The sequence below is a fragment of the Crocodylus siamensis genome, chromosome 8 (assembly GCF_052110815.1).
Source record: "Crocodylus siamensis isolate JL-2025a chromosome 8, ASM5211081v1, whole genome shotgun sequence".
NCBI lineage: Eukaryota > Metazoa > Chordata > Crocodylia > Crocodylidae > Crocodylus > Crocodylus siamensis.
In genome coordinates this window covers 41519337-41542935 of record NC_143402.1, presented here as the reverse complement: position 1 = coordinate 41542935, position 23599 = coordinate 41519337, and the positions used below count along the sequence as shown (strand labels likewise).

General features: G+C 53.9%; 1 protein-coding gene across 2 annotated transcripts; it reads left to right on the top strand.

Moving 5' to 3' along the window:
• The first annotated feature begins 1540 nt into the window (after window positions 1-1540).
• Window positions 1541-23467, top strand: XPNPEP2 (X-prolyl aminopeptidase 2). Of its 2 annotated transcripts, XM_090060981.1 has the most exons (21): window positions 1548-2465; window positions 7187-7260; window positions 8437-8547; window positions 8942-9005; window positions 12104-12208; window positions 12623-12709; window positions 13005-13151; window positions 13635-13736; window positions 14138-14219; window positions 14516-14711; window positions 15438-15527; window positions 15976-16085; window positions 16553-16630; window positions 17126-17197; window positions 17685-17745; window positions 18310-18379; window positions 19237-19341; window positions 19923-19982; window positions 20315-20391; window positions 22902-23000; window positions 23082-23467. In XM_090060981.1, the coding sequence occupies exons 1-21, from the start codon at window positions 2417-2419 to the stop codon at window positions 23280-23282; spliced, it is 2040 nt and encodes a 679-aa protein (XP_089917107.1). In that variant the 5' UTR covers window positions 1548-2416; the 3' UTR covers window positions 23283-23467. The 2 variants fall into 2 exon arrangements, with proteins under 2 accessions (XP_089917108.1, XP_089917107.1); XM_090060982.1 differs by lacking the exon at window positions 7187-7260 and having other exon boundaries at window positions 1541-2465.
• Window positions 23468-23599: the final 132 nt, after the last annotated feature.

Genomic DNA, 23599 nt, shown 5'->3' with positions numbered 1-23599 from the left:
GTGTATACTTATACACGTTCAACATCCATCACATTGTCATGTTTAATTTGGGGTTAAAAACAAGGGAATTAGTTGGAGAATCAAACCAAACCAATTGAAATAACACAGCAAACTGTTCATAACCAGTCTAAACTCTCAACATCCATCACATTGATCTTGATTCAGGATCATTATCTCTTTATTTCTATTCACATTGGGTATACATGGGGCCACTTTGCTGGTGTCCCTTTTAGCTGGACTGGGAAAAGGGATCCCATTTCATCTGCAGGTAAATTACACTTAAGTATAAAAATCTTATTTAGACATTTCGGTTTGCATTCTTGGGAGAGTAGAACCTTTAGCCCAAGCTGGGCTATGGATCAGCAACACATTATAAGGTGTAAGTTGCTCATAGAGGACTCCAGAAGAGTCAATAGGTGCTAACCTACAATTCACTACAGTTCATCTCCAAAGCTCTTTTGATTGACTCAGTTAACAGTAACCATCCCTAACTCTTAGAGGACAGGTTCACCAGTTGAATTCAAAGTACTTTTCAGAGTGGGAAAATGTGGCACAGGAAGGGTGCAGTTAGAGAGGGAGGGGCAGCAGAAAATTAACCTGTGTTTCAGTTTTTTGTATGTTACTCCCTAGCTGATTCAGAGCAACTATTCCCTAGTTGCCCCCTCCCATGACATGTCTTGACTATGTGCTGTCTAATCAGTTCTCAGGAAAACAACAAAAAACTTTATAGAAACAAGCCCAGTCAGATTCCACAGATCCACACTTGACAGTGACACACCTCTTTATTTTGATCTTTATCAAGCTCATTAGCTCAAAGTCTCATGGACAGCAGGACTAAAGGCCTTCGTGCCAACAGGTATTAGATCTCCTTGCGCTAGGCACAGGTACAGACATATGCTCCAGGAAGCTACAAAAAACAATCAACCCTAGAAGTCTTGGCTACCAGTTACCTCCTGCAAATGGGGAAGGACATTCAGTTCCAGCAGTCAGTGGCTGGTAACCTGCCCAGGTAATTGCTAAGCACCTGCACTGAGGTCATAAGCAGCTCCATGAGTCTGCCCTGAAGCAAACACACATCTGCATAAAACTAAGATAGATCCTGGCTTTCTGTCCCTGGGAGGTAACACTTGTGCAGTGAGATCAGTAAGCATTAGCCTATGCATGCACTGAAAAGGATTAACACTTTTGTCAGGGAGCAGGTCCACCTAGCAGCCAGTCTGCCATTGCAGAAGGAAACACACAAAGACAGGAGGTCGCCACATGAAAAGGCAGCCACTGGGCCTCAGAGTTGGTTCTACTTGAGAGATGTCTATTTCCCTGGCTTCCAGTGAGCCCCCTTCCTGTTGGTGTCATTTATTAATTGGCTGAAGTAGCTGTTTGGGGCTGTTTGGGCTGATTTTTTTAAATTTGTGGGTGGCCAAAGAAATCATACAGAACCTGCAAGAGGAAGCTGTGGAGCAGGGCAGTGAGCTCTGCTTGTCCCTACCCCACCTGGCCAGGAGACCAGATCCAACTGTTCCCAATGCTCCTTAACTTCAGAGTCCAATTCTGTGACCTCCTTCTGACTGAAGCCAAGTGACCTGCAGTGGAGAAGTATAGTCATTGTTACCTTGGTTATTTCTTTATGGTTCCAGAAGAGAGCATCCAAAGCAGCTGCTTGTCCAATGCTTGGCTTTTACACGATGAGCAATTTGGGTCTCATCTCCCTTGTCTTTTTTGGAAGCTTGCAACTGGCTGGGGAGCTTGCAGGGTTAGGTGCCTGAGCCTTGGTTCTTCGGTATTTGAGTGGGGAGAAGGTTTTAGGCTGTTCAGCACACTGTGGTTTGTAAACCTGTCTTGGCCCAGCTCTGAGGAGCATAGAGGATTGTAACTAATACCCTCCCCAGTGGGGGCAGAGGATAGCCCTGCACCAGCTTGCTAGGGCTTCAGAGAGACTCCTTGGCCCTGATCCATCTAACACATGCTGGCAAAAACTCCCCTTCGGAAATGTTTCCTTCAGGTCCCACCTAATGACCATGCGGGAGCAAACCAGGGCACAAGCAGAGTGTCTTCTTTTAGCATTACTTTTAATCCTCTGCCCCAGCTACCGTCATGCCAAAGGGAGGGCCCAGGCCGAGAGGCCAAGGACAGCTGCTTCTCTGCTGATTGGTCCTTGCTCTGCCTCGGGGAGGATCTTTGGACTTTGTGGTGTGTTAACTATTTGCTTTATCTAGTGACAGGCTCTGAATTTCAGGATACAGGAAGTACAAAGGATCTGAAGCAGAGCCCTTACCTGCTACCAATGGAGCAGCTGCTACCTAGCAGGCACACCTACAGGAGAAGGGCAATGAGAGATAAAAGCCCCACCCTGAACTGAAACTTTCCTCTTGCTCCCTCTGCTCCCATCTGATAGGAGTCTCCAGGCTTCTGAAGAAACATGTCTTTTTCCCTCTGCACCTCATGGGTCTGGATGCTTCTCTTTCTCGGTATGTCGGTGAGACTTTTTGTTCAGATGGTACTGGCCTAGACAGATAGTCTGGGCTTGGTGGAAAGGTAGCTGAAAGCTAGACTATGGGCTGCTAGACTTTGGCCAACTAGTCACCCACCTGCTTGGCTTCTGAATGCTTGTGTACTTGGAGGCCCAACTCATGGCTTTCCCTTCACTTTCTGGTGGCTGGGAGTTCTATGGTTTGCATAGGCAGAGTCGGAAGTTTCAGGTTAAATTAAGGCAAGTTCTTTTGTTCTGCATGCCGGAAAAAATTAGCATGGTTCTTTCTCTTCTTTGAGAGCAAGAGTGCTGCACCCTTTTAACTGCATCCCCTGTGTCTGGGCATGCCCTTCTGCCTGATTTGGGGACTCAACCCACCTCTGGGTATTGACTTGCAACCCCCCAGCCAGCAGCAAGGCAGACTCTGGCAGTATGATATGAGTTTAAAGCTCCCAAGCACTAGACAGGGCAGCCCAGATTTTTGCTGGGAAGATCAAGATGCCCTCTGGGCAGCTGTGCAAATGGACTGAGAGCCAAGGGCTGTAGATCATGCCACAGTTAAATTGGAGAAGGCAACACCAGGAAAAAGCAAAGGTATTTATATTCTGGAAGGAGGGATTCATCCAAGAACTACACAGCAAAGCACCTTGGTGTACTTGGTAATGTAGGAGCCAGATCTGGTAGAGGGCCCTGTTCGGCAAAACGCCAAACAGCATCTCAGCAGCAGGCTAAGCTCTTGATGAATAATGGGACAGCTCCCATCAGTGGGCAGGTATGGGGCTGATCTGTAGTTTGCAGATCACAACTGGTGTATCAATTTCTGGTCACAATTACGAAGCACCCATATGCTGGGAATGTTTAAGACGATCTCAGCTTCTGAGCACACAGGGATATCTCTACAAAGCCAGAATTAAGGGGGCCTGTGTTTCTAAGATGAGTTCCATACTGTCATATGCTTGGATCTCTGTAGGCGACACCTTTGCTCTGAATGGCCTGGCTTATTGTTGGTTGTGTTAGAATTTCTATATCACTTTTGCTGGGTTTTGATCTAAATTCACCATGTTTGGGCCATGAATCTTAGCCACACACCCCTCCAGCTTCTAGCCAGTAATTACCTTGGTTTAAGGGTTGTAGGAGTCAGCAGATGGGAGCCATGCTCCACCAGCCTCTCAGAGAGCATGGGATGGGGGAGTGGCATGCTCCTAGGTTTGTAGGGCATGGAGTGGGAGTAACATTGGGATCAGCAGAACTACCCCAGCCACCTCCTGCTGCTCCACAGCCCCCTAGGAAGAGGCTGCAAGGGAGCATCCTCAACCACCCCACCCCTCCCCGAGCCTTAGGCTCAGGCTCATGCGGGCAACAAGGCAGCAGTCAAGCCTGAGGAGCAAGGTCAGTCTCAGAGTGGGGCCTATGCAACTCAGACACTTGCTAACTACTTGGCTGAAAAGGCTTCTGTTAAAGTCTGTGATGATTCTGAGCTGAAAGCTCACATGCCTCAGCTGCATGCCTCCTGCCAGGCCAAGAGCACCAGGCTGCACTGAAGTAAAACAAATCCAAACCCAGCCACACCCTTACGAGCCCCATGTCCTCATGGACCAGCTCAGTCCATCTTATTCTCATGTCCCCTGATCCTCAGCACTTCCAAGACACCACAAGGGGTGTCCCGTTTCTGGGGCCTCATTCAGCGAGAGGATAGCAGGGCTTTCCCCTGCCAGAGAGAACAGACAGGTCACAGCCATGGCCGGATGCGGGATTTTCAAAAAGGCAGTATGGGAGCAGTGAGCTACACGACAAGGGTGACTGCACCTCTGCTTTTAGACTCTCCCCCACCACCAGGGTGGGCAGTCCATGCTTTGGGAGCAGCAGCTGGGGACGTTTTTGAAGTCCCTGAATTGGGTAAGAATCTTTGCCCCCTCTCCGCCCCCCTTTCCACCTCCTATCCCATTCTTCCCTCTCTACTTAGGCCCCTACCTGTTACCACCACTCTCCTGGCTGCTCCTGCCCTGCTCCAGCTGGGGCTGCAGGGAGTGGCTGCAAAGAGACTAGGGCTTGGCCAGGAACAGTCACACTGGTGGAGGTGGTGGTGGGGAATTCCCCATTGCTGCAACTGCTCTCAGGCTGGCCAAAAATCACTGGGGGGGGGAACTGGGAGGGGAGAGCGAACCAACCTGCCACTGCTGCTGCCACTGTGTGCAGCTGAGCCTGGCTCCGCCTGCAACCTGCCTGGAGCAGGGCAAGAGCAGTTCTGAAGCTCTCCCAGCCTCCTGGTCAGCTGGTTGGGGACAGCAGCAGCAGTCGGTGGGGTTGGGTGGGTATGGGGGGAGATAAGAAGTGCCACTTAGCACAGAGGAAAAGGGAGAGAGTGCCAAGGGGGGCTTTTAACATTCATCTGGGATTTAAAAAATGTTCCTGACTGCTGCTTCTGCTGTGTGATCTGAAAGGAGGGTGCAACCATGCCACTGCACCCCCTTTGGATCTGCCTTTGGGCCTGGTCCTGAGGAAATCATGAGACTGCCACAGAGGGAGGTCCCAGGCATTGCTACAGTCCATGAGTGTGCCCTGGGCCTCTGCTGCCCTTCTCTCTTGTTGTCCCCTTGTGGCAGAGGGTTCCCTTACTCTGATCCTGCTGTCCTGAGCCCACGGGTGTATTGTTTGTGTTCCTTGGATAAGAGATGACAAACTTAGAAACATGGAGCATTGGCCTAACTCCTGTTTCCAATTTATTGCTTTCCAAAGGCTGCAAATAGCTATGCTGTCTCCCTGGGACTGCAGGAATGCTCTCTCGCCCAGCCTTGGCATTTCCAGCCCTGCTGACTGACATGCCTTGGAGATGAGACTGAAAGTTTTACTGAAAGTGCTGCTCTGTGCTAAGTTTACAGCAGATTCCTGGTCACTGGGAGTGGTTTCTGCATCCCAGCAATAATGGGAATCCCCATGCCTTTCGTTTCGAGGGCTGTTCCTTTGCTACTTACAGAGTAACATTGAGGAAGAGACAAGGACAAACAGTGCTGGAAGGGTAGCTGCTAGACTGTCTTAGTGATGGGGCTCCCGAGTGTGGGGAGTCTCTGAGCCATTCTCAGTATGCCTCCTGCCCCTCTGCCTTCCCACTCCATCCAGGGTAGCAACTCAGTTGCAATAAGCTCTGTGGGGGAGCCTACATAGCTTGGGTCCCGTCCTCTGGGTCCCAACTTCCCTCGGTTAAGTACAGAGTAACTGAAGGGCTTTGGTTAGTGGGTCACCGCTTTGACTGTCACAAGTTAATTCCTTATCAGGTCTTCTCTGCCTTAGAGGAGTTCCCGCAGGCAGCCACCATATAAGCCACTCCTGCCACTAGCTCATCCTGCACCCTGTTTTCTTATTGCCATTTGCTGCAGTTCAAGTTTGGGCCTGTTTGAAGACAGGGTAGATATGCACCTTTATAGACTAATGCTAAGCTATATAGGGAGAGCACAAGCTTTTAGGAAACCAAATTCACTTCATCAGATGCTGTGGAAGATGTGCAGAAAGGAGAGTATGAAGTGGAGTGAGTGATTAGAATACAACAGGTAGGAAAGCAGGAGGGAGAGGGTGGGGAATGCTAGGAGAAGCATGCAAGCAAAGAACCCATACAAACAAAGGGTCACAAAAGCTAATCCAGGAAATGTGATAAGAATCCATAGTCCCTGTTTAGACCATACTTTGGACAGTCCAGTCTATGGAACTTTCTCTTCAAACTGGCTTTTAATTTTTTTCTGCCTGAGAACAGCAATCCTGAGGTCAGCAGTGGAGTATCCAGGGAGGCTGAAGTGCTCTCCCACAGGCCTGTGCGTCTTTCTGCAGCTAATGTCATATGTTCTTTATCTCTGCACAGTGTCAGGACAGGGAAGCCAATGAAGCCTGAGGCTGCTGCTGGACTATGTGGAGTGGGGATTAGACTGATCAAACTTCAGACAAGGTCCTAGCTTGCATCATGGCCAGGCCAAAGCACCCAAAATCATAAGATTGTTGCAAAAATCATTAAGAGAAAAATAAACATGGGTTTTGTTTTCTTTTGCCATCTTACTGCTGAGCCTTCAAGCAGCTGCTTTCAGGCAGTGCTTTCAGGCAGGATCAGAGTTGTGTCAGGGCTGTGGTGTCAGGTGGCTATGTGAGGATGGCACTGTCAGGAAGTCATGCTGTCAGGCAGCCATGCAGGGACTACGCTGTCAGGCAGCTACGTAGGGATTGTGATGTCTGGCAGCCATGCTGTCAGGCAGCAGTGCTGGGGCTGTGCTATCAGGTGGCTGTGTGGGGGGTCGGGCTGTCATAGTTTTCTGCACAACCCAAGGAGTCTGCTGAGTTTCTCCCAGGTTTATTGGCCTCCAAGGGGTTGGAGCTTTGTGAACACCTCCACCTCGCAGAAGAGTTAGCTATTTTGACCTAGTACCAAGGTTGCGGGTCATACACTCACAGTCTACTGAGTACCAGACGATCTGGAAACAAGCCCTGATCCACGACTCTGGACCCTGCCAGTGTTTTGGTAAAATTCTGGCATCCCTGTGTCTCTACATGGCCTTTGGAGCCCTCTGTACCCTGGTCAGGAGGCTGAATGGGGCCACTGGCTCACGCTGGGCATGCTGCAGGGAGCCAGGCCAGGACGGCACCTCAGGGGAAGCAGAGTGTCTGTCTGGTACAGCAGTCCTTGTAAGCTGCCAATGTGGTAGGCATCTGTGTATCTATTGCTCTCCCCCTTGCTTCCAGGCTGCACCCTGGGACAGTCAAAGCAAACCCGCTCTGCAGGAAGTGATGTCAGAAACTGCACCACAGTCCCTCCGGTGAGAACCTTCCTGGCATCTCAGGGAACATCTGCAAATGTACCTGTCCCACCTGCAGCTCTAGGCAGACCTGAATCCTCCCCCATTCTTTTCAGCACAAACTTTGGGCTCTCTTGCTTCCTCCCTGCTCTCCACTGACCTTTGTGTTCCTTGGGCCTCTCCTCTGAACACAGCTGCCATCTCCATGCCTTGGTCAGTATAGCAAGGAGCATTCATCAGGCTCCTAGCTAAAGGGCTGGGGAGGAGGAAAACCAAATGCTCAGCATAGCCAGGTGGGTGCCACAACACTGAGTCTGTTTCCATAGTGCTCCAAGAAGAGTCTATGTCCTGGCTGAGGCAGGGCCCAAAAGAGTCCTTAAGGGCACTGTGCAGACCAGCCCTTCAATTTCAGGAGAGCCCTGTTGGGAGGTGTGTGTGTGGCCATGTCACACAGATTCATAGATCCATAGGTGTTAGGGTTGGAAGGGACCTCAATAGATCGAGTCTGACCCCCTGCATAGACAGGAAAGAGTGCTGAGTTCAGATGACCTCAGCCAGATGCCCATCCAACCTCCTCTTGAAGACCCCCAGGGTAGGGGAGAGCGCCACCTCCCTTGGGAGCCCATTCCAGATTTTGGCCACTCTAACTGTGAAGTTCTTCCTAATGTCCGGTCTAAATCTGCTCTCTGCTAGCTTATGGCCATTATTTCTTGTGTCCCCCAGGGGCGCCTTGGTGAGTGGAGCCTCACCAATTCCCTTCTGTGCCCCAGTGATGAATTAATTGATAGGCAGCCACAAGTTTGCCTCTCAACCTTCTCTTGCAGAGGCTGAAGAGGTCCAGGTGCCCTAGTCTCTCCTCGTAGGGCTTGGCCTGCAAGCCCTTAACCATATGAGTGGCCCTTCTCTGGATGCTTTCCAGATTATCCACATCCCTCTTAAAGTGTGGCGCCCAAAACTGCACGCAGTACTCCAACTGTGATCTGACCAGCGCCCGATAGAGGGGAAGTATCACCTCCTTGGTTCTCTTTGTCATGCATCTGCTATGAAGCAGATGACAGCTATGAAGCAGAACAGAGCAATCCCCTGGAACAGCTGGCTTCCCACATTAACTGAGCAGGTGCTCTCTGGAGGTTGGGGGGTAGAGATCTGCCTCGAGCCCTGGACCCTTCATTAACCTGTGTTTCCCTGTGACCTCAGTACCTGCCCTCCACAGTGACAAACACAGCTGAGCGACTCCAGGCCCTGCGTCAACACATGCAGTTCTACAAAATCAGAGCCTACATTGTTCCAGCCACTGATGCCCACATGGTAAGGCCAGAGCTGTGTCCATTCCACCCAAGACCTCTCTCACCTTCATTCCCTGGATGCCACTGTACCCCACACCTTGCACAGTGACCAGGCTGTGGCTCAGATCTGTGGTGCCACACCTGCAGAGAAATCAGTACCTCACTGCCAAATGCCTGCAGACCAAACACTGCCCCCTGCCCACCCCTGTCTCTATTTCCCATTGCCTAATCCTTCCTTTCTACCTCTTTGGAGGACACTGTGAGCCAGGCTGCCTGGGGAAGGCTCCCTCAGGCAATGACTACCTGCCAGAGTTACAGCTCTTTATCTCTCGCCCTGTTCCGGGACGGGCAATGGCAGGGGTAACTGTGTGTGGAGAGAGGGATGCCAGTAGTCATGGGCTTTCTCTGTCTCTCAGAGCGAGTACATAGCTGAGCAGGATGCCCGGTTGGCATGGATGACAGGCTTTACAGGATCTGCAGGTGAGAACATATCCCCACTGCCTGCTTGCTCTGCTGCTTCAGCCCAGTCTCCCAGACACCCTATCACCCTCTGGGAGCTCTTCCCATTGGGAAGGTCCCTTCTGGCATGCCTGGAAAAGACTATCCCACAGCACCTGCTCTAAACCTGACCTTCTCCCTGGGGAACATAGACTTTTCTTTTGATCTGCAGGTGGATGCCAGCCACAGGTCCAAGGCAGAAAGGAGTCAGGGCCCACAGTATAGCAGGGGTGTGCAATTTTTTGGGTTTGTGGGCCACATAGGGAATTTTGGTGACCTGTTGTGGACTGGGTCAGCACCTTCCCCACACACTGCACAGCCACTCAACAAAATTCCCTAAATGCCCCATCCCACCCTCCTGGCCGTGAATCCCAGCTGGTCTCCATGGAGACCTCAGGATTGCAGGGTGGTGATAGCGTGGGCCCAGGGCGCCACAATCCCAGCCCCAGTCCTGCCCACCCACCTGTCCTACTTCTGGATGCTGCTCCCCTGGATCCCAGCCCCGGCCCCATCCTGGCTGAGTGCAGAGCAAAGCCATGATCTGCTGCCCACATACCCCTGCAATGGGCATTGGTTCTGTGGGCAGGGGTATGTGGGGAGCAGATCTGCCCTGGGCCCTGGCCCCTTGCTGTCACTGCTTCTTGTTCCCAGGGTCTCCATGGGGACTGGCCAAGACCCACATGGGCAGGGCGCATGGCCAGGAGGACGTGATGGTGCCGCAGGCAGTGGGGAGCTGCATCTGGGGCTGGGTCCAGGATTTTGAAGTGGTGACAGTGTGGGGCCAGGCCTGGGGCCAGGACAGGGCTGCAATCTGCTCCCTGCATGCCCCTGCCCATAGAACCTGCACCTGTTGCAGGGGTGTGCGGGGAGTGGCTTGTGGCTGTGCTCTGGCCTCGTGCTGTCACCACTCCAAGATCCCAGCCTGTAATCCTGCCTGGCCTTCCCTGCCCATCCCACTCCCAAACACCACTCCCCACCTGCCTGCGGCCCCATCCCATTCAACTGGCTGCATGTTCTGCCTGTGTAGGTCTTGCCCAGTGGTAAGTGCGGGGTAGACCAGCAGGGATGCTCAGGCAGTGGGACCAGGTCTGGCAGCAGCAGCTAGAAGGAGCCACCACCACTGGGGCTGCTGGGAAGCAAGTCTGGCTGCTGTGCCGCGATAGCCCCACTGTGCATGTGGGGGAGGCAGGACTGGCCGGATGTGCACTGGCTCAGGCTGCCTCCCTTGCCTGGGTTGAGGTGGGACCAAGGGACCTGCCACAGGCCAGATAAAATCTCTTGGCAGGCCAAATCTGGCCTATCTTTTGTCTACCTGTGCTGTACAGCATGGGAAGTGCAGACAGCACCTGGAGTTGGAGGAGCATACCCCTGTAACAACATGCAGACCTGTGTGCCTCTTTCCCCAGGGCAGGGCAGAGATGGAGGCTACCTTTCTGCATGGGGTCCCCCTGTGAGGGAGCTCCCTGGGGCTGCAATGTAAGGCTCTCTCTTGGGGGCAGGAAGTGGCCAGGAGGGTCAGAGTTATAAGCAGAGTTACTCTAAAGTGGTGGCCAGAAAATGCTGCTTTAGTGAAGCTGAGCCATGTCATGACGTGGTCCATGTAACATCACCCAGGGATGGCATTATACGGAGTATGCCCGAATATTCTTATTTTGTGGAAACCTCTGAGATTTCTCCTTTTTTGCTCTAAGCTGGGGTGAAAGGACAGGGGGGAATGCCTGTGGACCGGGACATCTGGGCATTTTTGGCCACCTTGCTTTACAAGGCACAGAGAAGTCCAAGCTGCTAAAAGGAGAAGCCAGTCCACATGTTTCTGGACACAAGGGGGCCTCCTGCCATCAGCTGTACCTCTGTGGGCCTGGCCAAGTGGAGAACTGAGTTCTCTGTGGGCAAAGGCAGATTAAGGTGCGCTGGGGCCCTGGGTAAGCACAAAACTGGAGGCCCCTCCCCCCATGGGAGCTAGGCTGCGGGGCAGGGGGAGACAGGGGCCCCTACCCCTCCTAGTGCTGGGTGAGACTGGGTGGACCCTGTTGGGCTGAGGGGCACATGGCTGCCTTTTCTTCCTGCTCCCAGGCCCTGCTATGGCTGATACATGCACACACAGACACAGGTGTGTGCACTCCACTCTCTCTCTTTGCACATGGACACAGACCTACAGACACCCACACACAGACCCACAAAAACAGACCCACACACTTTCCCCTCACAAGACCTCCCCCACCCTCGGTCACACGGAGGTAGCCTCCTCTCCCCCCGCCCAACCCTGCCTGTGGCTGGCACCCTGTTACACTGACCTGCAGGAAGATGCTGCGGGCCACGGCGGCACAGGGAGGGGTGGCTGCGGGGGTGCTAAGTTGAATTTGGGGGGGCTATAGGCCTCAAGGCCCACAAAGCGCCACTGCCTGCAAAGGCGGGGTGCTCCTGGCCTGGTCGGCCCGGCCCTACATGCCCCCCACCAGGTAGGGCACAGTTCTCCCAGCCCGGCCTGGCTTGGCCCCCTCCCTTCCAGACACGGGGCCACCCTCCTGCTCCCCTCCCCACCCCAAGGCTCAGTGTGGCTCTTTCAGCCGGACCCCAGCCCTGCCCCCCATCCCCTCAGCCCCATTGGTGGATGACCTCCCACTTCCAGCTCCCTGGGAAGCAAATGTGAAAGCCGCAGTTTTAAACTGGGCACTAAAGATGGGCTCCGAGTTTAAAACTGCTGCTTCCTCTTCCCTGCTGATGACGATCCCGGGGCCTGGGCCCCAGATCAGTAGGGGCTCCTGGGCTCATGCCCAGCTGGCCAGTGCATTCATCCACCTATGTTTGTGGGTCTGCCTGGAGGATGTAGGATTCTGCAAGCTGCCTGTCCTGGTTCTCTGCTGCACTGATGTGGTGGCACCACTTTGGCAGTGGGGGGTCCAAAGCCAGGAGCCCTACAGGCCAGTGTGTTCTGTGAGGACCTGAACCACTCATTGTGTCTCATGGCAATGGGAGAGACAGGACAATCAGATATGTCTGCATACATGCACAGAAGGACCCAGGGCAGGCCCACAGAGAAGGGAAACGCGGTGCTTAGCTTCTCTCCTTCTGTGTCTGAGGAACTGGGGTGGTGACTCTGGACAAAGCAACTCTGTGGACTGACAGTCGCTATTGGATCCAGGCTGAACGCCAGATGGATTGTAATTGGGAGCTTCAGAAGGCAGGTCAGTAGGCAAAGTGCACTTGGAGACCTTCTTGGGCCTGGCCTCTCCTGCCCATTCCAGTCCCACAACCTCACTGAGTGCACACTGATTCCAGGCCCTAAAGACTTTCCTGTGCCCAGCTGCTGCCCCAGATTTGAAGTCTGGTCCTCTCCCAGGGGAACCCTGAGTGCCACTGCTCTCAGCAGCCCCATGTTCTGCCATAAGCCCCCACACCCAATAGCATGTGACTGCAGGTCTGGCACTGAGTCTGGGAGCCTGGCTCTGAGCCTGCCTTTTCCTAGCTGCTGTCCTGGCCCCTGCTATTGCCCAAGCCGTTGCTACAAGCACCAGCTCCCCCTTCCCTTGCAGCTAATCCTGCCCTTGGACTGCCCACAGGACAAGGGTACCCCTGTGCTGCTCTGTTTTGTCTTACAGTTTGGATCCCTTCTATTGGGGAGTGGATTCTCCAGGAAGTTCCAGCTGGGGAGAGCATTGGCTTGGACCCCTTCCTCTTTTCCATTGGTATGGCCCCACCTCCACTTGGCTTTTCCAGTCCCCCCTGGTCTGTCCTTCCACCCTGCAATTAATGGATCATTGCTGGCAGGTGGGGAAGTCAGAGAGCCTCCCATTCCTTTGACAGTGACCTTATGGGCCCTTTCTTGGTGGAGGGATGAGAAAGACTACACAGCAGACTAGTTGCCATTGCTCTGACCTTTGGCTGGGGTGATCCTGATGGTGGGGAAGTGTGGAAATGTTAGGAGGGAGGGTCAGAGAGCTGTCGCTCTGTATCTAACTGCTGACTGCACTGCTTCCTCAGATAACTGGAAGAGTTACAGCCAGGCGCTGCGGAATTCGGGCAGGAACCTGATTCCCATTGACATCAACCTAGTGGACCTTGTCTGGGATGCCCAGAAGCCCCCTCCACCCACCCACAGTATCTATGCCCTCTCGGATGAGTTCACTGGTAAGCCCTCACCTCTTCTTGACCACAGGAGTCTGAGTGCATTCACAGAGCCATGTGCCAGCTCTGCTGTGGGGTCTGCACTAGCATCCAGGCTTTGACAACTCTTGATCAGAAGCAGATGTTGCTGAACATCACACACACAGCTTGAGTGCCTGCATTGCCAGGAGCTTTGGTCTCCAGATGTTTAAGGCATAGGTTCACAAGATGTCAGTGCAAATGGCCTGGATCATACGGTAGATGTTTTCCCACAAGCACAGGGGAGCCCATCTACAAGGACCAGCTCATCCACCTGCTCCTTCAGTGCCAGAGCTGCCACCAGTCATCTCACCTCCATGGAAGTGCTGAGCAGCTGCAGTGAGAACTACAGCTGGATCAGATCCCTCCTTAGTCTTAGTGCTGGGCTTTCCATCCTGACCTGAGTCCTGCCAGCCCAAGACTCTGGGCATTCATCTGAACTGTGCCTGTCTCTTGCTTTTCTTTCAGGGAACACCTGGCAGAACAAAGTTTCTGAGATCCGAACCCAAATGGAGAAGCATCCCAAGAGGCCCACAGCTGTGCTGCTGTCTGGCCTGGAGGAGACAGCCTGTGAGCACAGGGGAGCCACATATTCCTTCTACTGCATCCTTACCATCCTGGTGTCTACAATATCCCTCACCATCTCCCAGCACTGGCCTCCCAACTATCCACAACCCAAATGCCCTTGAGCCATGCAGGCTAGCCAGCCTTCTTATCACTTCCCCAACCCCATTGAGCCAACATGAGATAGTTTATCATTGCTATAGTGGCACCTAAAGCCCAGCATGGGATTTCAGAGCCCATGGTTCTGGGCACTGAACAAACATGAAAGGAAAGCCAGTGTCCAGCTAACCTCATGTCTGGCACAACCTCTGCCAATCCACCAGACAATCCATGAGAAGCAGGACAGGGCAAGAGGGGCAGACACACGCAGCTTGGCTCACCCATCTCTAATGCCTTCTTTCCTGCAGGGCTCTTTAACCTACGAGGAGATGACATTCCCTACAACCCTGTGTTCTACTCCTATGCCCTGCTGACCAAATCAAATATCAGGTAAGAAGGATTTCCAGTCCCAAAGGACTGGACCAGCTCCCCAATCCTCTCCAGAGCCCAGTATGACCCCCTAGCTCTCACCTCTGGACCCCAGCATGACCCCTCAGTTCCCCATCCCTTCTGGACCCAAGGATATCTCTGGGGCTCCCTGTCTCCTCTGACCTCTCTTCCCAGCATGCCAGTCCCTTCTCTGCTCCATCTGCTATGTACTGGCTCCTTGCCTGCACCTCCTGCCAGCTCCTTGCCAAACTGTGCAGGTGGCTGCAACTCAATCCCATCCCCTTTTTTGCTCATAGCCTGTTTGTGAACCAGAGCCGCTTGACCCAAGAGGCCCTTCAGTCCCTGACAGCAGGATGCCCAGGGCCACTGTGTGTACGCCTTGAGGACTACAACAAGGTGAAGGCCCATCTGCAGAACTATGTCCAGGGAGACATCCGAGTCTGGATTGGCACTGAGTACACCACCTATGGGCTCTTTAGAGTGATCCCTGAGGTAAGAGGCACCACTGGCTGATTGCAGAACCCAACTGTGGTAAAAGGGATGAGGCTACCATCACATCTTTGTGATTCTCCAGGACACTCAGCCCCTGCCCAAAGCTGTGAAGGGCTTGAGCGAGTCCTGTCTGTGAGGGTCTGGAGGAGCCTATGGTGGACATTGTCCACACAGGTTCAGACAAAGGGGCAAAGGACCTCAGAGGTCTCGGCCCACCGGAGTCGTCTCTGCCTGTGGCAAGGGGTGGTATCAATAGCCACCCTGAGCCTTTTTGTGGGGAGGGCAGCATATAAGTCAAATAAACATGAGCCAGGGATAGTGAAAATGGGACTTGAATGATCAGGGAGTGTAGCAATGGGAGGCAGTGGAGATGACTCCTGCCTATCAGCCTTTCTGGGTAACCTGCAGCTATTCTCCCCACTGCTGAGGTACGGCTACATGCCTTGGTAGGCCATAGGTCCTGATCTGCCCCGTCTTGAGCAGAGGGAGGTAAAACACTCCTGCATGTGGATTATGCAGCTGCTGAAAACACAAGCCAATGGGTGCTGGGAGGAACATCTCATGCATAGAACTGTGCTCTTGGCCACTCCCTGCTAGCTGCATAGGCTACAGCTGGCCCATCTAGTAGCTGCATGGAGCTCCCTTACACAGAGAACCCAGTCCTAGTAAGGGTGCTAGCATAGTTCTGCTCCTCAGGTGGCATGACACAGCTATCCCCACTCACAGGAGAAGTGCCTGCAGGAAAGCTATTCCCCAGTAATGACCACCAAGGCAGTGAAGAACACCAAGGAGCAAGAACTTCTTAGAGCAGCTCATGTGAGTGTCTGGCCTGAGCCTTCATTCTTCAGCAGGTTGGGCCAACAAATGGAGGGGGCTTCTGTTCATGGAAGAGGCAGGCCTGTGGGAAATGCGTGGTATGGGTGCTATGGGTGCCTCCAGTGTGGCACCTGGGTGCTTTGGAAATGGCATTAATTTCAGAAAGCAATGTGGGGCTCCATTCCCTCTGCCCTAAGCAGGGCAAATCCCAGGGTTATTCTCAGGTGCAGCACTCCCCTGTCAGTTCTTAGCACCAGCTGCCAGAGCACAGGTTGTCTGGGCACTGCTGCACATGGTGTACCACCAAGGTGCAGTGGCTCATCCACAATCACCCACTTGCACTAGACCATGCAGGGGAAGCTGGGAAACCACACTCTGTATGAGCCCCAATTCCCAATGCCCAGCTTGGCCTTGCTCTGTCCTGTAACTGCCAGCAAGCTCTTCCCAGGTGCGGGATGCTGTGGCAGTGATCCAGTACCTGCTTTGGCTGAAGAAGAATGTGCCACTGGGATCAGTGAATGAATTTTCTGGAGCACGCTACGTGGACCAGCTACGACAGTCAGTATAAGGGCAGACCCTACCAGGCTCCATCCTGTCCTTACCTGCCCTATTCCCTTGCATATGGCACCATGTGAGGGGTTGGGCCCTGGTTCAGCTTTCTCTCTAGCACAGACCTCAATGACCAGGGACTCCTTCTGTGCACTGTGCCACTCTCCATAAGTAGGTGTGGCCACAGGGAGAGGGAGTCTGGCATAGCCCGGGTCCCCCTGGTGCTGAGTAAGGGTGGGGCAGGCTGGTGTCTAAAATCAAGTAAAGATGTGATCATGTACCCTGGAGTGCTGCTATCAACCTCCCTGTGGCCGTGGTCCCGCCAGCCCACGTTGTAGAGACCAGCAGTGCTGCCTGGTGGGGGTGGAGTGAGTTGCAGGCCTGCAGCCCAGGGCTATCCTAGCTCACCATCCCCACTCCTCCCTTATCTACCAGCTGGGGGCTGCCTCACACAGGACCTCTCTCTTCCCTTCCAGAAAGATGGAGCACTGGCGGGGGCCCAGCTTTGAAACCATCTCTGCCAGTGGGCTCAATGCTGCACTTGCCCACTACAGGTATTCACAGGGCAGGCTCACAATTTGGGTGCTCTGCAACAGGGGATGGCCATACATTGGGATTCCAGGAGCGAGGGCAGCCTCCAGAGATCCTGGCCCTGCTCTTTTGGGCAGCCAGGGCTCTTCCCTGAGCCATGGCCCAGTGAGCCCAGAGCTGTCCTCTGTGCTGGACCCTGGCTACATGTTTCCCTAGTCTCCTATAGCACAGGGAGTGTGGAGGGCAGTCCTGCTGCCTTACAGCTGGGCAGGTGGAGAGGGACGGAAGACATGAGCTGGGGATGCGCAGGAAGGAGGCATGTACACCTGCAGAGAGGAGGTCTCTTGGGACAGGGGAAGATGGGGGGTTTGTGGCCCACAGGGCTCTATTGTTCACTTGCAGCTCAGGTTCTACTGCTGGCCTGCATGCGAGTGAGTGTGAGTGGGAGCCTGCTGCATGTCCCGAGTGGGGGAAGGGATTAGCTCCATCCCTGATCCTCTGAGCTTTCTTCTTTCTAGTCCCTCCAATGTCAGCAGCCGGAAGCTGTCAGTGGATGAAATGTATCTGACAGACTCCGGAGGGCAATATCTGTAAGTATGCCTCCCACCTGCCCCTGCAGATGGCTCCTGTATGTCGTATCAGTTTCCCCCCTTCCCCCTCCATCCCATCCCAAACATCCCCAAAGGTGCCCAGAAATGGGCACGCTGTGATGCTGTCCTGACCACGGTCCCCCGGGCATGAGTGACTGGTGCCTCCTGAATCTGTGGGGAGCACCTGCAGAAGTTGCCGATGGCTGTCAGAGGGGACACCTGCCCTACCGACAGCATCAGTGTTGGCGGTTGGGGGGGCACTGGCCCCATGGGGGGGCATGCGCACCCCTGTGCACCTCCTACCAGTCACCTATGTCCCCGGGCACATTCAGCCCAGACCTGCTCCAGCCTCTCAGAGAGCAGGTGACCTCTGTGCTTCCCCAGGCGAGTGGGCCCAGCATGCTGTGGATGACAGGTTCCCAGAGCTTGTAGCAAAGGTCCCCATGTGTTTCCTGGGCTGCTGCTCACCCAGCTCATTTTGCTGCAGGGATGGAACAACGGATATAACCCGGACTGTCCACTGGGGGGCTCCCACCCCTTTCCAGAAGGTACGGCTCAGTCCTAGCATGACCCCTCGCCCTTCAGCAGGCTCTGCCTGCAGCTGCCCTGGGATGGTGTCCAATTTGGGCGGAGGCAGCTGGGCACTGTGCTTCTGGCTGATATTAGGAAGCAGGTGCTCTTATCTTCTTCTCAGTACAAGGTGGCCTCCAGCTCCTGGGCACTACCCCAACAGGAGCCAGAGGCAGCAGGTCACTCAGACAGGGGAGTGACTAGGGAGCTCAGACCTTGGTCAGCTTGAGCTTCAAGGTCATGGAGATGCTGTCAACTACAGGCTTGGGGCCTTCACGGGCACAGCTCAAACAGAGCCCCTAGCCTATGCGCCAGGGCACAGGCTCCGCTGCTGTCACTGGAAAAGACTCACCATTAGTTGCTAGTCCTGAGGCCCCATGACACACAGCCGAGCTATGCTTGCTCCAGACAAGAGGCTAGAGACTAGTGACTGCTGTGGTCACACTCAGCACATGCGTGTGGGCAAGCTTCCTGGGAGGGATACTCTCTCTGCACAGCCCTGCTGGGAGCCCAGCCTGAGCCTCACTTTCTGTGCCCCGCAGGAAGCATACACGCGAGTGTTGATGGGCAACATTGAACTGTCCAGACTTGTCTTCCCTTCTGGCACATCAGGTAGGTACTGCACAAGCCCAACTCTGCTGTGAGGGCTCACTGCTGCCTGGCCCAAGTGCAGAGAGCAAAGGCTGTGAGAGCCTGCAAGACAGAGCAAGCACTTCCCAGGCAGGAAGATGCCTGAAAGTCCTGCCCCTGGCCTGGGCCAGGGACTCCTCAGTGCCTGTCCCTGCTTTGCTTGCCTCAGTGTCCTCAGTAGAGGCTCAGAGCCATGGGCGGAGGAAGGGGAGGGGGAGCGGGGGATGCAGCCAGCCTCCCTTCTCCCAGTCAGACCTGCTCTGTCCCAGCAGTCCCTTTTCAGGAGAGGCACAGGAGGAGGGGAAAGCTGGGTCCCCTTAGCTGAAATGCCACCATGCTTAGCCAGTCACTGTCCAGGTCAGCAAAAATGTGTGACTGTCAATTCAGGGCTATAATCAAGGGAGTGTCCTGAGTTGGATGAGTCTCTGCACCTCGTATGTGATCCCTGGCTCTGGCCAGAGGTGAGGCCATCCTCAGTCAGCTCATACCCAGCCCAGACTCAGCAACTTAGCTGCCTTTTTAGTGTTTCAAAGCATTTACAAAGACAGGTGCCCTTAGCACAAGTTGCAGAGGGGCGCACTGAGGTACACAGAAGGCCAGTGCATTGGCCAGGCGCATGCAGACATAACCAGAGCCAGGAATAGAACCCAGGGGTCCCGGCAGCTGTGACTGCTCCAGCCCAGCCACCAGCCTGCCCCTCCTTTCACTTCTGAGGCCAGCACTCAGTGTGTGAGCCCATGGAAGGAATGGAGGTGGATGAAGCTCCCACAGACCAGGCCCAGGTAGGGAGCACATTCATTCCTCTGCTTTTCTTTGTATCTCTTGGCATTGTGTTGCAGGGCGAATGATCGAGGCCTTTGCTCGCCAGGCCTTATGGAAGGTTGGGCTCAACTATGGCCACGGGACTGGCCACGGTATCGGCAATTTCCTGTCTGTTCATGAGTGTGAGTGCTCTCCCATTAGCTTGGTCCTAGGAAAAGTCCCACAGGACTCTATTTTACTCTTGGTTCTTCCCTTCCTGCCCACCTACCTGGTATTTAGACAAGGCTGGCTCAGGGGTGCTAAACCACGTGCTCCATGCCCCCATCTCTACCCCACTCCCTTGCTGTGCCACCACCTATAACTTACAGCAACATCACTTATCCAGCAAAAGTTCTTGCTCCCCATTAGCAGATAGACCCCCTCTCCCCACATTGACCTTCATCACACCCCCAACACTAGTTCATCAGGTCCCCAGGGACCCTGGTAACCTTTCCTCATGTGTCTGGTCACCAGCAGGGCCCAGCGAGGAGTGAGCTGCTCCTGCTAGGGGGCACTGCTGAGGGAATTGTTAGGGGCTCCATAGGGCAAAGGCCTGCAGGGCCCCTCTGAGATTTGTACACGAGCAGTAACAATGCAGGCTAAGTGCAGGGGCCCTGGTGCAAGGCACCTGGAAGGTGCAACCCCTTGTGTCCAAGGTCTCACCCGCAGGGATTGTCCTGATCTAAACTCATGAAAAACTGAATTTGGCAACTCCCTCCTACAGGGCCAGTGGGATTTCAGTCCAACAACGTGCCCTTGACCACAGGGATGTTCACTTCCATAGGTATGTGTGCCTCCCACAACTTTATCCCATGCTCTGGTGGAGCAGAGTTCTGGACTTTCAAAAAACATCACTCTTCAGGGACTCCCCTGGCCCTGGGCCAAGAGCATGGGGCTGTGGTACCATCACAAGTCCTGCCAGGGTGGGTTGGAACATATTATAGGACACTGACCTGGAGTACAGAGCTCGGTGTGGAAGTGTTTGTTGGGCAGAGGGGCTCCTAGGAAATAACTGGCCTGGGATTGGGGCTATAGAAGTCTGCCTGAGGGAGACCACAGCTACAGTGACAGGGCTGTTCTGGTTCTGGATTCACTGCCCACTTTTCTCCTTTACAGAACCTGGATATTACCAAAATGGCGAGTTTGGGATCCGCATTGAAGATGTGGCGCTGGTGGTGGAAACCCAGACTGAGGTAGCTTATCTCCTTCTCCCCTGGCAGGTGACTGTCAGCCAGGAAAGGCACTTTAGGTCCAGCCTGGTTCATGTTCCTCCCCCAGCTGGCAGGATGGATGAAAAGTGCTCAGCTGGCAGGGAGCATAAGGCACTTAGCAGGCTGAGTTGGTATTGGCATTTGGCTTCAGAAAACTCTGCTCCAGATTTGTGTTTGAGTGTCACAGATTCAATCCTTTGACCTTTGCTGGCTCTGTCCATCCCAGGAGCTTGAAGCACATACAGTCAGGCAGTGAGCGGATACGGTCTTGCCCAGATTCATCAAAGCTTGTGTACAGGAATGTGGTCTGCCTCTTGGTGCCTTTAGGTGCTGCCCTAACCTGCTGTGCACTAATGGGCATAAGCTCTTTGCACAGGGGAGAAAATCATTATCTTGCTACACCTTAAAGTGGGGAATGGGGGCTTCCTTCATGAGAAAACAGTGTGACTTGGCCAAGAACATTGAGCCAGTATGCAACAAAGCTGGTGAGAGAATGCAGGTGTATTATGCCCCTTATCCTTTGTCATCCTTCCAGGGTGCAATCTTTCAGGGTTGTATCATTCCAGTGACCCCTCCTCTGAGTTAGCTCTGTAGTTCCCCTGCTCTCAGAGGCTGGGCCATCTGGTAATGTGGAGAGGGAATTTTGAAGCAGTTTAACCTGCCGTTGCTCTTCAGCAACTATTCTAAGGAGCACACACGGTGAGATGCCAACTCCAGGTCCTGTAGGACCACCTCTAGCACCAGAACACTGAAAATGGAAATGCCAAGGATTTATATCAATATAGGGATTGTCCTCATAGCCCCTTGAATGAGGTTAACTTCAGAGGTTGTGTTAGTCCTTGCCTTGAATGTTCCTACCCCTTAGATAGGTAGTTCATCTGCCATCTCCTCCTTTCCCTACACACCCTACATAGATGAGTAGAACTCTGGGGTGTGCATGGGGCTTTGGTGTTGGCCCCATCAAAGCCCCTTGTGAGTTGGGTGGGGACAACTTGCCCAGTCCAACTGCAGGGAGTTGGGAACAACCCAGAGTAGAGTGGTGTAGGCAGACAACAAGGACTGGAAAGGGTATGGCCAGCAGCCAGTGCAAATGTGTATGGGAGATGCCATGGATGGGACGTGAATGGGAATGAGCCATGGAACCCTAGGTGTCTCCAGAAGGGCGGCAAAACCAGAGGTGCTGGGGGAAGGGAAAGGATCCTGGACTACTGGGGTGCAACACCACAGGAGAGGCTCACTGGGGACAGCAATGCTGGGGCCAAAGTGGATGAGAGGCCAGAATGAGCCAGAGCTCTGAAAGAAGAAGGCCAGGGAAGATAACGGTTCCTAGGCCATACTTCAAGTAAAACCCAGACTGGAGCTACCAAAGGAGCCTTGGGCAGCTCTTTTGCCAGCTTATGCTGAGGGGAGGATGGTGATGTGCCTGAGGGCCAAGGGCAAATCTTCCAGGGCTTGTTTACAGCCCAGCAGAGGTGCATCCTGGCCCAGGCTTCCACCTGTCTTCATCCTCATGCATGGTCCACACCCCAAAGTCTGCCTGTGAAGGCACTCACAGGTGTCCTTCTGTAGCCACAGTTGAGCCCTCAGTGTCCAACATGCTTGAGAGTGGCCACTGGAGACAACCCTGGAACAGCCTCACCACCACAGTTCCTGGTTTGGGGCATGCCTCATGTGGGTGTAGCATGTTTGGTCTGTCCACGTTGGGACATGGCTGGACACCAAAATAGCCCCTTCTCTAACACAATCATTCCCTACTACCCATGCCCCCTGGGCAGCAAGGCAGGGCAGGCACCCCGCAGTGCATCCACAGGACAAAGGCACAGGGAGGCTAGAGGATGTGCTCAAGGCCATACAGGTAGTCTGTGGCAGAGCAGGGACCTGAATGTGTCCCCTGGGCCCTGCTTGCTGGGGCCTCCTTCCTCTGGAGGGGTGCAAGACAGGACATCCAAGTGTGGTGCTGCCCCTTTAGAGTGATCTGCAAGGATGGAGTCTCTAAGTCTGAGCCTGTGTCACCAATGCAGAATGGCAGGACACGGAAACATGGAGGCTGCCATAGCCTGGTGACCCTCTCTTTATGCTCTGGCCCTGTAGGCACAGTGCCACACTGCCCCAGATGGAATCACCCCAGGAGAGCAGCCTGAGCACTGAGGGGCAGAGCACCAAAAGCTGGGTCTGTTGTGCTAGAGCACTGGCCTCTGCCACTGCTGTGTCCTACAGTGAAGGGATGGGGGGGCATTGCTGGTGATTCTCCTAAGACTATGTAAAGGAAGAGGCTATATAATGAACTGACCAGTTAAGAACAGTGAGGGTAAGCATAGGATGTCGAACCCCCCAAACTGCCTGTTCATGTCAGGTGATATCCTTTCTGGCAGCTTGTGGGGGAAGCCGGGGAGGGATATGATGGGGCCTTCCCAGCTCAGGAGAGCCCTTGAGTTCAGGTGAGCAGGTGGGTGGGTGTGTGAGGCTGGCCCTCACTGCCACTCTCTCTACAGCACAAGGTGGGGGACAAGCCGTTTCTGACCTTCGAGGTGGTGTCACTGGTGCCATATGACCGGAACCTCATTGACGTCAGGCTCCTGTCTGCGGAGCAGGTGTGTGGGGCTCTGGGTGGGCGGGAGCTGAGATCTGCCCATTGCACTGGACACTCATGGCCTCACCCTGCCTGATTCCAGATTCAATACCTCAACTCGTACTATAAGACCGTCCGTCAGCATGTAGGGCCAGAGTTGCAGAGACGCCAGCTGCAGGAGGAGTATGAGTGGATGAGAAGTAACACTGAGCCCTTCTCTCAGGGTGTCCTGGTGGCTGCTTCCCTGGGCCTCCTGGCTGTCACCATCCTGATATCTGAATTCCTGTCTAACTTGCAGGCCTGAGGGGTGCTGTGCCTGATCCATTCAGCTCTTCTACTGCCCCATACTCAGAGGTCCAAACTCATTGAGTGCTCCCAGGCATGTTTCCCTGCTCCCAGCAGCTTGAGGTTCATGTATTTTCTCACACTCACCCTTGTTACTTCACTTCCTTTTTTGTTTGTAATTAAAAATAAGTAACATCCAGGAAAGATGATGTGAGCTTTTTGTGCTGTGGCTGAGGTGGCCTTGGCATCTGGCTTTGTGAACGTACAGAACTAACGTGTGTGTGCAGGAATGAGGGGTGTGAATGTGTGGGGCTAGCATGTAAGTGCAGGACTGAG